Genomic DNA, 13,628 nt, shown 5'->3' with positions numbered 1-13,628 from the left:
TACAAGAGGTAGATTTCCTGGGGTACCGCATCTCGCCTCTAGGGCTCTCCATGGACCCGGCAAAGGTTTCAGCAGTATTGGAATGGCGGGCGCCAACCAACAAGAAAGAGGTGCAGCGTTTCTTGGGGTTCGCGAACTATTACCGCAAGTTCATTCCAGATTTTGCCCGCTGGTCTGACCCAATCACCAGCTGCATCCGTGGGAAACAGCCCTTCCGCTGGACAGATCAAGCAGAGAAAGGGTTCCAGCAACTAAAGAAATTATTCACGTCCCAGCCAATTCTTCAGCACCCAGATCCTGAAACCCTTTTTGTTGTGCAAGCAGACGCCTCTGATGTGGCAATTGGGGCTGTACTCCTACAACCGGTGGGAGATCACCTTCATCCTTGTGCCTTTTATTCCCGTCAACTAACAGCACCAGAGAGAAATTACACCATCTGGGAAAAGGAACTATTGGCCATAAAGGCAGCCTTTGAAACTTGGAGACATTGGCTAGAAGGGGCCAAATTTCCCATTGAAGTCCATACTGATCATCGGAATCTAGAGCATCTAAGAACCGCCCGCAAACTAAATCAGAGGCAACAACGTTGGGCTTTATTCTTTGAACGTTTTAACTTCCAGATTCATTATGTAACCCCAGCTCAAACCAAGCAAGCAGACGCCCTGTCACGTAAACCGGAATACGCTGCAGGACGCAAGGAGACCTTTGAATCCCAACTATTACAACCCGAGAACTTTGCCACGCTCACAGTGGGGAACACCAAATCCACTCTCATTGATTCAACTTCTCCTACTCTTGGACCCCTCTGTGCTCAAGAAATCAGGGCTAGTCAGCAAGCAGATGCCTGGGCGCAAGACCAACTCCGTCAAGGATTGCAATTTCCCTTCTCACTTAAGGATGGACTGCTTTGCTATAGAAATCATGTTTATATCCCACCAGGGCAGGGCAGGGAAAAAGCACTTCGTCTGTGTCATGACTGCAAGCCAGCAGGGCATTTCGGACTATTTAAAACCATACATTTGATCCTAAGAGATTTCTGGTGGCCCAAGATCCGCAAGGATGTGGAAAAATATGTCAACACCTGCCCAGTATGCCAGCGCTCCAAGACAAGACGGGAGAAGCCCTCAGGGCTTCTGCATCCCCTTCCTACTCCATCTCGCCCATGGGAAATAATCTCTGCGGATTTTATCACTGACCTACCACCTTCCTGTGGATTCACCACGATCCTAGTGGTGGTGGACCTTTTCACCAAGTTAGCCCATTTCATTCCCTGTGAAGGCCTTCCCACGGCCAAAGAGACGGCAGATCTATTCCTCCAACATGTTTTCAGATTACATGGATTGCCCAAGAGTCTGGTCACAGACCGTGGATCTCAATTCACCTCTCGTTTCTGGAAGGCACTACAAAAACTATTGGGCATAGACTCTCGTTTATCTTCAGCTCATCATCCTCAAACAGATGGGCAAACGGAGCGCACCAATGCCACTTTGGAACAGTACCTTCGCTGTTATGTAAACTACCAACAGGATAATTGGGCTTCTCTATTACCACTGTCAGAGTTTGCCTACAACAATGGAGTCCAGGCTTCTACAAAAGAAACGCCGTTCTTTGCAAACTACGGCTTCCATCCACGTTTCTTTCCCCCTGTCATTGAAACTTCAGAAGTCCCCGCAGCAGAGGATTGGCTGCAGGAACTCACAGCGGTGCAACAACTTTTGCTCCAACAACTAGACCAAGCCAAGGAGGACTATAAACGTCACGCGGACAAACATCGCCAACCGGGCCCCGAAATCAAGGTAGGAGATCGGGTTTTTCTGTCCACTCGCTTTTTGCCCTCCCATCGCCCTTGCCGGAAGTTAGATGCCCGTTTCATTGGCCCCTATCCTGTGGTGGCGCAATTAAACCCCGTGACTTTCAAACTCCAACTTCCGCGTTCAATGCGCATTCACCCAGTGTTTCACCGCTCCCTGCTCCTTCCGGCGGATGGTGTGCGTCCTGATACAGACCAACCGGCCCCCCCTCCTGTTTTGATGAATGGGGAGGAGGAGTTCGAGGTTGAGGACATTTTGGATTCTCGCTTTCACCGCCGCCGCCTGCAATATCTCATTGACTGGGTGGGTTTTGGCCCTGAGGAACGTTCTTGGGAAGACGCCTCCACAGTCCATGCTCCTGATCTGACCCGTCGCTTTCATCAGACCTATCCCGCCAAGCCACGACCTCGCGCCTCGGGGAGAGAGTCCCAGTTTGGGAGGGGGCTTGAGGAGGGGGATAGTGTGATGACTCATGGGCCTTGTAGTCCTGCTCATGACATTGTGATGCCTGATGAAGAAGAAAACTTGGGTTTTTTACCTTCCCAGTCAGAACTGGAATCTTCTCAGCAAGATCTTTCCCAGGCAGATCTGGGAACCTTGCACCTGCAAGAAAGCTGTGTCCCAGAAGTATGTCAAACAAACCCTGAGCCTACATCTCCTGTGTTCTCTCGCCATGAATTTTGTAAACAACAGAGAGGTTTGGAAGCAGCCTCGCGCAGGAGTGCTAGAATAACAGCTAAGAATTTAGCCAATTAAGCCTGCTTTTCGTGAGAATCTTTAAGGAGTCAAACATCTGGCCTCAGAGTTTAGCTTTCGTTTCTGGTTCCCAGAGAACTGCTTCGGCGGGAAAGTTAGACTCTATATAGGTGTTTTACCCGCGAAGTAACTTTGCGGAGTCAATTCGTCAGCCTCCGGAGCGAGTTGTGTCTGGACAGCGCGCTCCGTTTCAAGCCTCGTTCCTGCTCAAGCCTTGTCCTGGCTTCCAGCCTTCGCTCCTGTTTCCCAGCCTTTGTTTACCTACGGACCTTGCCTTGTTTCCCAGGACTAAACCTTGCCTTGTTTCACGGATTTTACCAAGTTATTCCACGGACCTTGTTCTTGTTCCTTGCTACCTTGTTCCACGATTCAAGCCTTGTTTCAAGTATCAAGTTATTTCCTAGCCTTGCTCAAGTTCATGGACTAAAGGACCTTGTCATCTCCCCTCACTTTGCCTGGCAAAGTGAGTGTTTCGGTTATTGGATTACAACTTTGGACCTTAATATTTCATATTGGACATTGCTTTTTTGGACTAATTCTGACCTTTCCTGAAAGGTCTAATTCTGGACTATTTTCTACACTTGTTTTTATTAACTTTATATATTCCTTCAATAAAGATATTAGATAGATTCTGGCCTCTGTGTATGGTTATTGGTGCCTTGCAGCCTGGGTCCTGACAATTGTCAATGTCAAGAAATTTGCCAATTTTAGTACTTTTAAAAAAAATACTGAAATGAAGTTAAGAACCATCCCTATTCACATACCTTGTTTATTGTTTGTTAATAGTAGGTACAGTAGAGTCTCACTTATCCAACATAAACGGGCCAGCAGAACGTTGGATAAGTGAAAATGTTGGATTATTTATTTATTTATTTATTTATTTCCAGAATTTATACCCCGCCCTTCTCACCCGGGGGAATCAGGGCGGCTTACACAGTTGGCAACATTTAATGCCAAGAACATAATAATAAAACAAAAAACAGTACATATAATCAATTAAAACTATAAAAATACATCATTAAAATACATTATAAAAATTAAAACATAAGTAAATTAGATCCATTTGTCTAAAAACCTCATGCTTCAGCCTTCAATCGGACCATGTCGACGTTATCATATTACTCGTTAAAAGCTTGTGCACACAGCCATGTTTTCACAGCCTTTCTGAAACCCAGAAGAGTTGGGGCTTGTCGGATATTTGTGGGGAGGGTGTTCCACAGCCGGGGAGCCACCACCGAGAAGGCCCTGTCCCTCGTTCCCACCAGCCGCGCCTGCGAGGCAGGTGGGACCGAGAGCAGGGCCTCTCCAGATGATCTTAGGGATCTAGCTGGCTCATATGAGAAGATACGTTCGGATAAGTAAATTGGGCCAGAACCGTTTAGGCTTTATAGGTCAAGACCAGCACTTTGAATTGGGCTCGGTAGCATATCGGCAGACAGTGGAGCTGGCTTAGCAGGGGGGTGGTACGCTCCCTGTATGCCGCCCCAGTTATAAGCCTGGCTTCCGGGCCGTCTTCAAAGGCAACCCCACGTAAAGAGCGTTGCAGTAATCCAAACGAGCTGTAACCAGAGCGTGGACCACCGTGGCCAAGTCAGACCTCCCAAGGAACGGGCGCAGCTGGCGCACAAGTCTCAGTTGCGCGAGTGCTCCCCTGGCCACCGCTGAGACCTGGGGCTCCAGGCTCAGTGATGAGTCCAGGACCACGCCCAGACTGCGAACCTGTGTCTTCAGGGGGAGTGCGACCCCGTCCAACACAGGCTGTAACCCTATTCCCTGTTCAGCCTTACGACTGACCAGGAGGACCTCTGTCTTGTCTGGATTCAATTTCAATTTGTTGGCCCTCATCCAGTCCGACACAGCGGCCAGACACCGGTTCAGGACCTGAACAGCCTCCTTAGTGACAGGTGGGAAGGAGTGACAGAGCTGGACATCATCTGCGTACAGATGACACCGAACCCCGAAACTCCGGATGATCTCTCCCAGCGGCTTCATGTAGATGTTAAACAACATGGGGGACAGTACTGACCCCTGCGGGACCCCACAAGACAATGGTTGTGGGGTCGAGCAGGTGTCCCCCAATGACACCATCTGGGAACGACCCTCCTAATAAGGAGGGATTAAGGAAAAGCCTATTAAATGTCAAATTACGCTATGATTTTAAAAATTAAGCCCCAGAACATCATGTTTTACAACAAATCAACAGAAAAAGAAGTTCAATATATGGTAATGTTATGTAGTAATTACTATATTTACGAATTTAGTACCAAAACATTGCATTGTATTAAAAACATTGACTACTAACAAATTGACTACAAATAAAGATAGAATTGCATAAAATGAACTTGGGGTAACAACATTGTTGAAAATCAAATCTGTAAAAAGTACAGTCCTTCCTGCCTAAAGAAAGAGCTGTGGATCCAGGCGGGAGGCAGACTGTGTTGGATAAGCGAATGTTGGATAAGTGAGATTCTACTGTAATAACATTAAATAGTATGACAGTTGGACAAATCCAGTCACATGTCTGGAATGTTCTTAAGTAAAAGGAAAGATGCCAGTTAAGAACCCTTTCTTTTTATCCACTTCTTTCCTCAGGGATTGTACTTGGTCTACCATCCTGTTCATCTTGCCACAGGAAATGCAATTGGAATTCTGCTTTTAGGACTAGTGGGCTACTACATTTTCAGAATGACAAATCATCAGAAAGATCTCTTTCGTCGCACTGATGGCAACTGTAAGATATGGGGCAAAAAGCCGCAATACATTGAGTGCTCCTACATGTCAGCTGATGGAACCAAATACTACAGTAAACTGTTGACTTCAGGATTCTGGGGGATGGCCCGCCATTTTAACTACACAGGAGACTTAATGGGCTCTCTGGCATACTGCTTGTCCTGTGGTCTTCAACACATCCTGCCTTATTTCTACATCATTTACATGACCATTCTTCTTGTCCATCGCTGCATCAGGGATGAACACCGGTGTTCCAGCAAGTATGGGAAGGACTGGAAGCGGTATACCGATGCAGTGCCATACCGACTGCTTCCAGGTTTATTTTAAATGCTTAACATGGCAGCATAAAATATATATTCAGGGTCCATATATGAAAGTTTCTTTTTGGAGGACCAGGTTTTGCTAAGGTCCAATATAGTAAGTAGGATCAGCAGTATCTTTGGTGCTATCAAAAAGGATCTGTTAAAACCATTGGTGTACTAACATGCACATGTTATTTAAACATTTTAAGAATGATTTGGGGTTTTTATTTGGGGTTTCATATCACCGTGATTTCCCACCAAATATCTGATGTTTTACTATAGCTTCAGATATATAATATCAGATATGGATATAAGCCTCACAGTTGTAAGAAGAGGTGGAAAGGGGCTACTAAGATTTCAACTGCTCAAAATTGTCCTATTCCTAGAATGGACTATCTTCTTTGATGTACTCAAGGAATGTAGGAATCTACAGCACATACAACTATGTTGCAATATGATCTGGACCACACACAGTCTTATTTCCCTCACCTATATATAAAATGACCCTGCCGTAGCTGCCTTTTACACTTCGTATTGATTTCAAAAGCAGTAGTGCTGGAACTGGGTTTTTATAACATTGAATTCAAAGATAGTGCAGTGAGACAAAGTAAAATGCCAGTCAAGGGGCTGTTAATTTGTTAACATTTTTACAACATTCATTGTTATGCTATTTTGTAAAAATAAAACATTTTTAAATGACATCACTCTTGTATTTCATTATTTGCTTTATTTGTTATTTTATGGGATTTTCCCTTTACAGGACTGTTATTAAAAGGATGGGGTGCAGGATGACAAAATATTTTACAATTAACATGGTATCACAGCAATATACAATGAAACCCGATAGGACTTATTGAGAAACTGAATGCTTGCACTCATGTAAGTAAGTTGAACAGTGTGGGAAAATATTCTGTTTCACGATAGATTTCATCTTCTCTTCAACAGATTTTATAGATGTAATTAAAGGTACTCCCTTATGCTTCATGAGCAGAGTAAATTCATGCTAGAATTTTTGCACCCTTGTCCAAAGCATATTCTGGACTTATATTGGAACCTTACAATTCACTGGGCCGAATTCAGATGTAGGGAACTTTTCAAACAGCAGAAGACCCCTGCCATGAGTGGAAGAGTTTTTCCTACTTTGTTTGTAAAGAGGACTTCACATCTGCAGGATAATTTCGGTTTACACAAGTCCTTTATTTTTCTTTTTGCCCAGCACCCCAAGATCCATTATGTCTGTGTTTTTATGCATAGGCAGTGTCGTGTTAAGTTTTCTACTACTGGTTCTGCAATCCTGTAGGTAACTTTAACTTAAAGCCCACACAATACTTTAAAAGTAGCCACCAACCCTATGTATCTTGCCCAGAAACTAATTGGCACTCAGTGGACTGATTTTAATATAGATGTAATAGGACTATCACTCCAAGGCACACCAGTAACCAATCTGGCTGCCATGTTTTGTACTAATTTTCAAACATTATGCAGAGGTAGCCAAATGTGCAGCACATTCCAGAAATCCAGCCTTAAGATTACCAGTGTGTACACAACCATTTGTCGGTTCTCCAGCCTCTAGGAATATACAAATAAAGATAAAATACATACATAAAGCAATTATACATGCTAGGTAAAGCACTACAAAGGCTCACATGAAAATTTGATGTCTTTCGCAGCCAAGCACTATTCCATTATCAAAAGATGAATTAATATGGCTTTTCCAATACTGTAGACAACATTTATTTTATTGTTCCTACAAAGACTGAGAGGGAGGAGCCCAGTGGAAGGGGAAATTCACAGATGTGCCCTTTGTTGTGATTTTAGCTTGAAGTTTAGAGAAAGCTTCAGTGCTTAATTCAAACATACCTGAAACATAATTTTCGCAAGGGTAAAGAAGACATGCATCAGGGAGCTATAAAGCAATTTCTATTCTCCAGTATCTGTTCCCCTGAATATTTACTGCATTTTTTTTCCTGTGTATGGCTTTTAAAACAAGCTATTCCCCTAAATGGTGTAATATGAAGAAATATTCTAAATGCATATTTATTCTTCACCAAATGGGATGGCAGGTGTGACATGAAATGAAATATATACCCTCTAACATTTCACAGATGAAAACAAAATGTTCGTGGCCAAGCAACAGCACAGTGAAGTTTAGATGATAATGGAGAATTTACTTCTGGCCAAGTCTACTTCGAAGGAAGGACTCCCACCTTCTGCTCAATTCTCCCTCCCCCTTCCAAAATTACACCCTTTAACAGCTAATACTGTAGTAGCAATTGTGATTATTTGAAGTCTAAGTACCTACTTTTATGTTGAGGAGAGTAACTATACAGTAGAGTCTCACTTATCCAACATAAACGGGCCGGCAGAATGTTGGATAAGCGAATATGTTGGATAATAAGGAGGGATTAAGGAAAAGCCTATTAAACATCAAATTAGGTTATGATTTTACAAATTATGCACCAAAACATCATTTATACAACAAATTTGAAAGAAAATGTAGTTCAATATGCAGTAATGCTATGTAGTAATTACTGTATTTACGAATTTAGCACCAAAATATCACGATGTTTTGAAAACATTGACTACAAAAATGCATTGGATAATCCAGAACGTTGGATAAGTGAGACTCTACTATAGTACTGTTTTAACTGAATTGCCAATTCCATCTTAAATTGCAATTTTGTGCAAGCTGTTTGAATGGTTTTTCCTGCACAGAAATGCACTGATTACCGTGTGGAGTCACAAACCTCATTTTTTTCCTTGCCATTTTGCTATACTTCTGTACCACAGATTTGGCATACATTATCTGAAATTCCAAAATACTCCAAAGTTCAAAATTATTAGCACAAATGGCTACGTTAGTGGCACCTTTGTTTTCAGATAGTTCAGACTTTGTTTCACCCGCAAAATTATTTTAAATGTGTATAAAATGCAATGGAATCCTGGGAGCTGCAGTTTCACAAAGCCTCCAGCCGTCTCTACCAAGGAGTACCAGTGTCTGCCAAACTACAATTACCAGGATCCTACAGCATTGAGCAGGGCAGTTAAAGGGGTGTCAAACTGCATTAATTCTATAGTGCAGATCAATGTTTCCCAAATCTCACTGTGTGTGACTTCAGGCCCCAGAATCCCTGATCGTTGGCCGATTTGGATTGATGAATATGATTATCTGGCTTTGGATCTATGTACAATACTCATCTAATGTTTACATATGTTGTTCCAATGTTGTTTTAAATTGTTACTTAATTGCTTTTAATTGTTGTTGTTTTGGCATGAAATTAATGCCACCTATGTAAGCTGCCCCAAGTCCCCTTCGGGGTGAGAAGGGTGGGATATAAATGTTGCAAATAAATAAATACTGTTCAATTATCCAGGCGAAGGCTAAAAGGGGGTACTAAAAGGGGGAGGGGATTAATGGAGTTAAACTATTCCCCCTGTTCTCCTATTATTATTCTCACCCATCTCACCATCCTCAAAACAACCGGCACTTATGATATAGGAGGGGGAGAGGGAATAATCAGCAAAAACAGGGGAAATGGTTTTCCTCTTTCAATTCCCCCCCCCCCCCCCCCAATAAAATGGAGTATCCTTCTCTGTCTAGCGCCTCTTTTTGGAGTCCACCTGGATAATGGAACAGTACTGCCAAGGCAGCCCAGGCTTCTGGGAATTAATGAAAGGGTGTATGAATCAAAGATCACTTGGGAGACCTTCCTTGGGTGAAAAAGACACAATCTTTATTATTATTCCAGCTGGGGACATGGAGCCAGGTAAACCTGATAAAAGTCTCCGGCCACAAACAAAGGGAAGTCCTTCCTTTTATCTCTTTCCTAAGTTTAGTTTCTCATAAATTTCATTTCACCATGTCATGTTACACCACAATAAGAAAAACCATTACAATAGGTGCATATACAGACCATTACCTTATGTGGAGAATCCATAACTACTGTTGCAAGAGCAGACAGCTGGGTTACTTGTAGCCTTGTGCAAAGCAGGAAAATATATTCTACTAGCTGTGCCTGGCCACGCGTTGCTGTGGAAATCATTTGTTGGCCAGGTGGAATAGCAGTGAATAGCCTTGCAGCCTCAAAGCCTGGCCTTTTTCTTCTTAAAGAAAACTTGCAGCCTCAAAGCCTGGCCGGCTTTCTACCTTGCGGAATTCTTGGTTGGCCAGGTTGAATAGCAATGAATAGTCTCGGTGCGGCAAGTAGGAATGCTGTAATTAGTCACCTTGATTAGCATTTAATGGCCTTGCAGCTTCAAAGCCTGGCTGCTTCCAGCCTGGGCAAATCGTTTGTCGGGAGGTGTTAGCTGGCCCTGGTTGTTTCCTTTCTGGAATTTCCCTGTTTTCAGAGTGTTGCTCTTTATTTGCAGTCCTGATTTTAGAGATTATATTGTTCTGTATTATTATACCATAGCAATTATTTTATATTATATTTATAATCTTATATTAACTGGATTATATGGCAGTGTGGACTCAAGATAATGCAGTTCAAAGCAGATACTGTGGATTATCCTGTCTTGGAAAAGGCCTGAGTGAAGAGGCCCTGGGTGCCACTCTGGCTGAGTGGGTTGCTAGGAGACAAAGTGGGCGGAGCCTACCCTTCTAACTGGCAGCAAGGGGAAAAAACAATTCTTCCTCATCCTCTAATTTGGACTTTATTTTTCTAGGGTTTTTTGTTTGAAAGACATAGACTGGATGACTATGTCTTTTGTGGCCAAATTTGGTGTGATTTGGTTCAGTGGCTTTGTTGTTTACTCCATAGTAAAACATCACATTACATTTTTATATACTGTACTAGCTGTGCCCGGCCACGCGTTGCTGTGGCGAAGTCTGGTGGTATGGGAAATAAAGTATTGAGGAATTGGTGGTAGTTAAGGTAAAGGGTAAAGGTTTTCCCCTGACGTTAAGTCCAGTCATGTCTGACTCTGGGGGTTGGTGCTGATCTCCATTTCTAAGCCGAAGAGCCAGCGTTGTCCGTAGACTCCTCCAAGGTCATGTGGGATGACTGCATGGAACGGTGTTACCTTCCCACCGGAGCAGTACCTATTGATGCACTCACATTTGCATGTTTTTGAACTTCTGGGTTGGCAGAAGCTGGGGCTAACAGTGGGGGCTCTCTTCACTCCCCCAATTCAAACCTTTCGATCCAGAAGTTCAGCAGCTCAGCGCTTTAACACGCTGTGCCATCAGGGGATATTATTTCCTAAAGGTTGTGAATATACAATATTTCTGATTGGTTTTTTTTTTTTTGTCTGTTGGAGGCAAGTATGAATGCTGCAATTAGGAAAAATGATTAGGATGTAATGGCCTTGCAGCTTTAAAGCCTGGCTGTTTCCTCCCTGAGTGAATTTTTTGTTGGGAGGTGTTAGCTGGCCCTGATTGTTTCCTGTCTGGAATTCCCTTATTTTCAGAGTGGTGTTGTTTGCGATATTTTATGTGCTTCTACTGGCCCTGAGAAAACAGAGGATTTGCCAGACTTTGATTATGGGAATACTTTGTTGGGAGGTGTTAGCTGGCCCTGATTGTTTCCTGTGTGGAATTCCCGTTTATTTACTGTCCTGGTTTTAGAGATTATATTGTCTTATTCTATTGGTCTTATTCTATCCCAGTAATTATTTCATATTAAAGTAGAATCTCACTTAACCAACATTCACTTATACAATGTTCTGGATTATCCAACACAGTCTGCCTTTTCATAATCAATGTTTTTGTAGTTAGTGTTTTAAATTCATTGTGATACTTTAGTGGTAAATTTGTAAATACAGTACTGTAATTACTACATAGCATTACTGCGCGTGGAACTACCTTTTCTGTCAAATTTGTTGTATAATATGATGTTTTGGTGCTTAATTTGTATAATGATTACCTAATTTGAAGTTTAATCGGCTTTTCCTGAATCCCTTCTTATTATCCAACATATTCACTTATCCTGCCGGCCTGTTTATGCTGGATAAGTGAGAGTCTACTGTATATTGATAATCTTATATTATCCGCTTAGAACTGGATGATATGAGGCCCCTTCTTCACAGCTGTATAAAATGCACACTGAAGTGGATTATATGGCAGTGTGGAGTCAAGATAATCCAGTGCAAAGCAGATAAAATAAGATTATAAATGGGTTATATAGCTGTGTGGAAGGGCCTTGAGTCTACACTGCGATATAATCCAGTGCAAATTAGATAATCTGTGGAAGAAACCTAAATGAGGCCTAAATCTGCCTGTCCCCTAACTGAATCCTGGCTGCCCTTTGGCTGAATTGGTTTCTTTTTGATGTATCAACCTAGAGGCGTGGATGATGGGTTGTTTTGTCAAATTTCGAGGTTGGGGGGCCTGTACGTTTGTTGTTTTGTGCGTCGCCGTGATGCCATCACTCTTATATATATAGATATAGATAGATATGCTACAACTTATGATTTGGTACAATATATTGTACCATATATTATGATATGATACAATATATTGCCCAAATAGGAATCAAGGAACATGAAAGGCATTAATTCAACCAGAGAAGTCAGCCATAGCAGAGCACCTGATGAACCAACCAGGACACTGCATATCATTTGAGAACACAGAAATGTTGGACCACTCTCACATCTATCATGTCAGACTACACAGAGAAGCCACTGAAATCCACAAGCATGTGGACAATTTCAACAGAAAGGCGGAAACCATAAAAATTAACAAAATCTGGCTACAAGTATTAAAACAAACTACCACTATTAACATATTTAAAAACTAAACAAATATGTTTGTGAAATGAAACAATATAAATGAAATAACCTTACTGAAATAAACAAAACATGTTGAACTTTCTAGAGCTGATTAGAATCCTCTTCCACAGTGCATTTAGAAATATTTTTCCCACTGTCACCAATCACCACTTTTCTTATGATTTCCATTTTGGTGGGCAAACTTAAATATCTATTATTTTTAATATGTTGCTGATAAGGAAGGATTAGCTACTGAGTTTTAAAAACTCTTAAAATCAGGGCAGTAAATAAATCACACAAAAACAGAGGAATTCCAGACAATAAACAATCAGGGCCAGCTAACAACTTCCAACAAAGGATTCCCACAGGCAGGAAGCAGCCAAGCTTTGAAGCTGCAAGGCTATTCAATGCTAATCAAGGTGACCTCGCCATAGCATATTATTTAAGATCAAAGAAATGCTGGGCCGCTCTAACAACCACCATGTAAGACTACATAGAGAAGCCACTGAAACTCAGAAGGTTGTGGGCAATTCGAAGGGTGACAAACTGCACTGACGCTACAGCACTGCAGAGTGCAGAAACAACCTGTGTCCCAAGGAGAAAGGCCTCCGACTTCAGGGCTGTTTTAGACTTCTGCTCCCAGAATTCTCGGCTGCCGGTCAGCCTCGCTGAGGCTTCTGGGAGTTGAAGTCCAAAAGCGCGGAGGAAATGGCACCTGTGTTTAGGGACCGGGGATACCTATTCTCCCATAACAGAGGTGGGTGAGCGGCCTTGCCTTGCCTCTGGGCCTCAGGGCGCGCTCCGCTTCCTCTCCCTGAGGCTCCTCCTCCTCCTCCCGTAGACGCGGGGCGGGGCGAGGCGGGAGCGCGGCTGGTCACCAGGAAGCGTTTCGGCAGCGGCGGCATGGAGGTGAGCCCACGGAAAGGCCCGAGCAGGGGGCGGTTGCTAGGCGACGGGGGAGGAGAGGGAGGGGCTGCTCCTCGGGTCCCTCTGAGGAAAGAAGAAAGGAAGGAAGGCCTCCTGCTTCCAGGAACAACTTTCTTTAAAAAGGAGGCCCTGGGAGGCGTTTAGAGCCGTTTCCTTCCTCTCTGTGGGAAGGCAAGATTTCTGAAGTCCAGGCCTGGGCAAACTTGGGCCCTGTGGGTGTTTTGGACTTCAACTCCCACCATTCCTAACAGCCTCAGGCCTTTTCCTTTTCCCCCTCAACAGCTTAAGCCGCTTAAGCGGCTGCGTGGGGAAAAGAAGGGGCCTCAGGCTGTTAGGAATGGTGGGAGTTGAAGTCCAAAACACCCACAGGGCCAGGTTTGCCCAGGCCTGG

General features: G+C 43.3%; 2 protein-coding genes and 1 long non-coding RNA gene across 5 annotated transcripts in view; 2 read left to right on the top strand and 1 right to left on the bottom strand.

The window, feature by feature from the left end:
* The window catches only part of dhcr7 (7-dehydrocholesterol reductase), a 34,545-nt gene extending 28,245 nt beyond the window's left edge, over nucleotides 1-6,300 (top strand). For all 3 annotated transcript variants that reach the window (XM_003214670.4, XM_008106082.3, XM_008106087.3), the window contains one exon: nucleotides 5,160-6,300. In XM_003214670.4, coding sequence (XP_003214718.2) covers nucleotides 5,160-5,624 — 465 coding nt within the window. In that variant the 3' untranslated portion in view covers nucleotides 5,625-6,300. The remainder of the gene's footprint in view (nucleotides 1-5,159) is intronic.
* The window catches only part of LOC134295417 (uncharacterized), a 30,137-nt gene extending 17,166 nt beyond the window's left edge, over nucleotides 1-12,971 (bottom strand). Inside the window, exon 1 of the long non-coding RNA XR_010001978.1 lies at nucleotides 9,520-12,971. This is a non-coding gene — a long non-coding RNA (uncharacterized LOC134295417). The remainder of the gene's footprint in view (nucleotides 1-9,519) is intronic.
* Nucleotides 12,972-13,085: 114 nt separating this feature from the next.
* zdhhc13 (zinc finger DHHC-type palmitoyltransferase 13) overlaps nucleotides 13,086-13,628 on the top strand; it is a 49,751-nt gene continuing 49,208 nt past the window's right edge. The window contains exon 1 of the mRNA XM_008106094.3: nucleotides 13,086-13,219. Coding sequence (XP_008104301.2) covers nucleotides 13,214-13,219 — 6 coding nt within the window. The 5' untranslated portion in view covers nucleotides 13,086-13,213. The remainder of the gene's footprint in view (nucleotides 13,220-13,628) is intronic.

Source organism: Anolis carolinensis, chromosome 1 (genome assembly GCF_035594765.1).
Source record: "Anolis carolinensis isolate JA03-04 chromosome 1, rAnoCar3.1.pri, whole genome shotgun sequence".
In the NCBI taxonomy this organism is placed as follows: domain Eukaryota; kingdom Metazoa; phylum Chordata; class Lepidosauria; order Squamata; family Dactyloidae; genus Anolis; species Anolis carolinensis.
The sequence above is the reverse complement of the archived record's forward strand: the minus strand, read 5'-3'. Positions and strand labels throughout refer to the sequence as shown.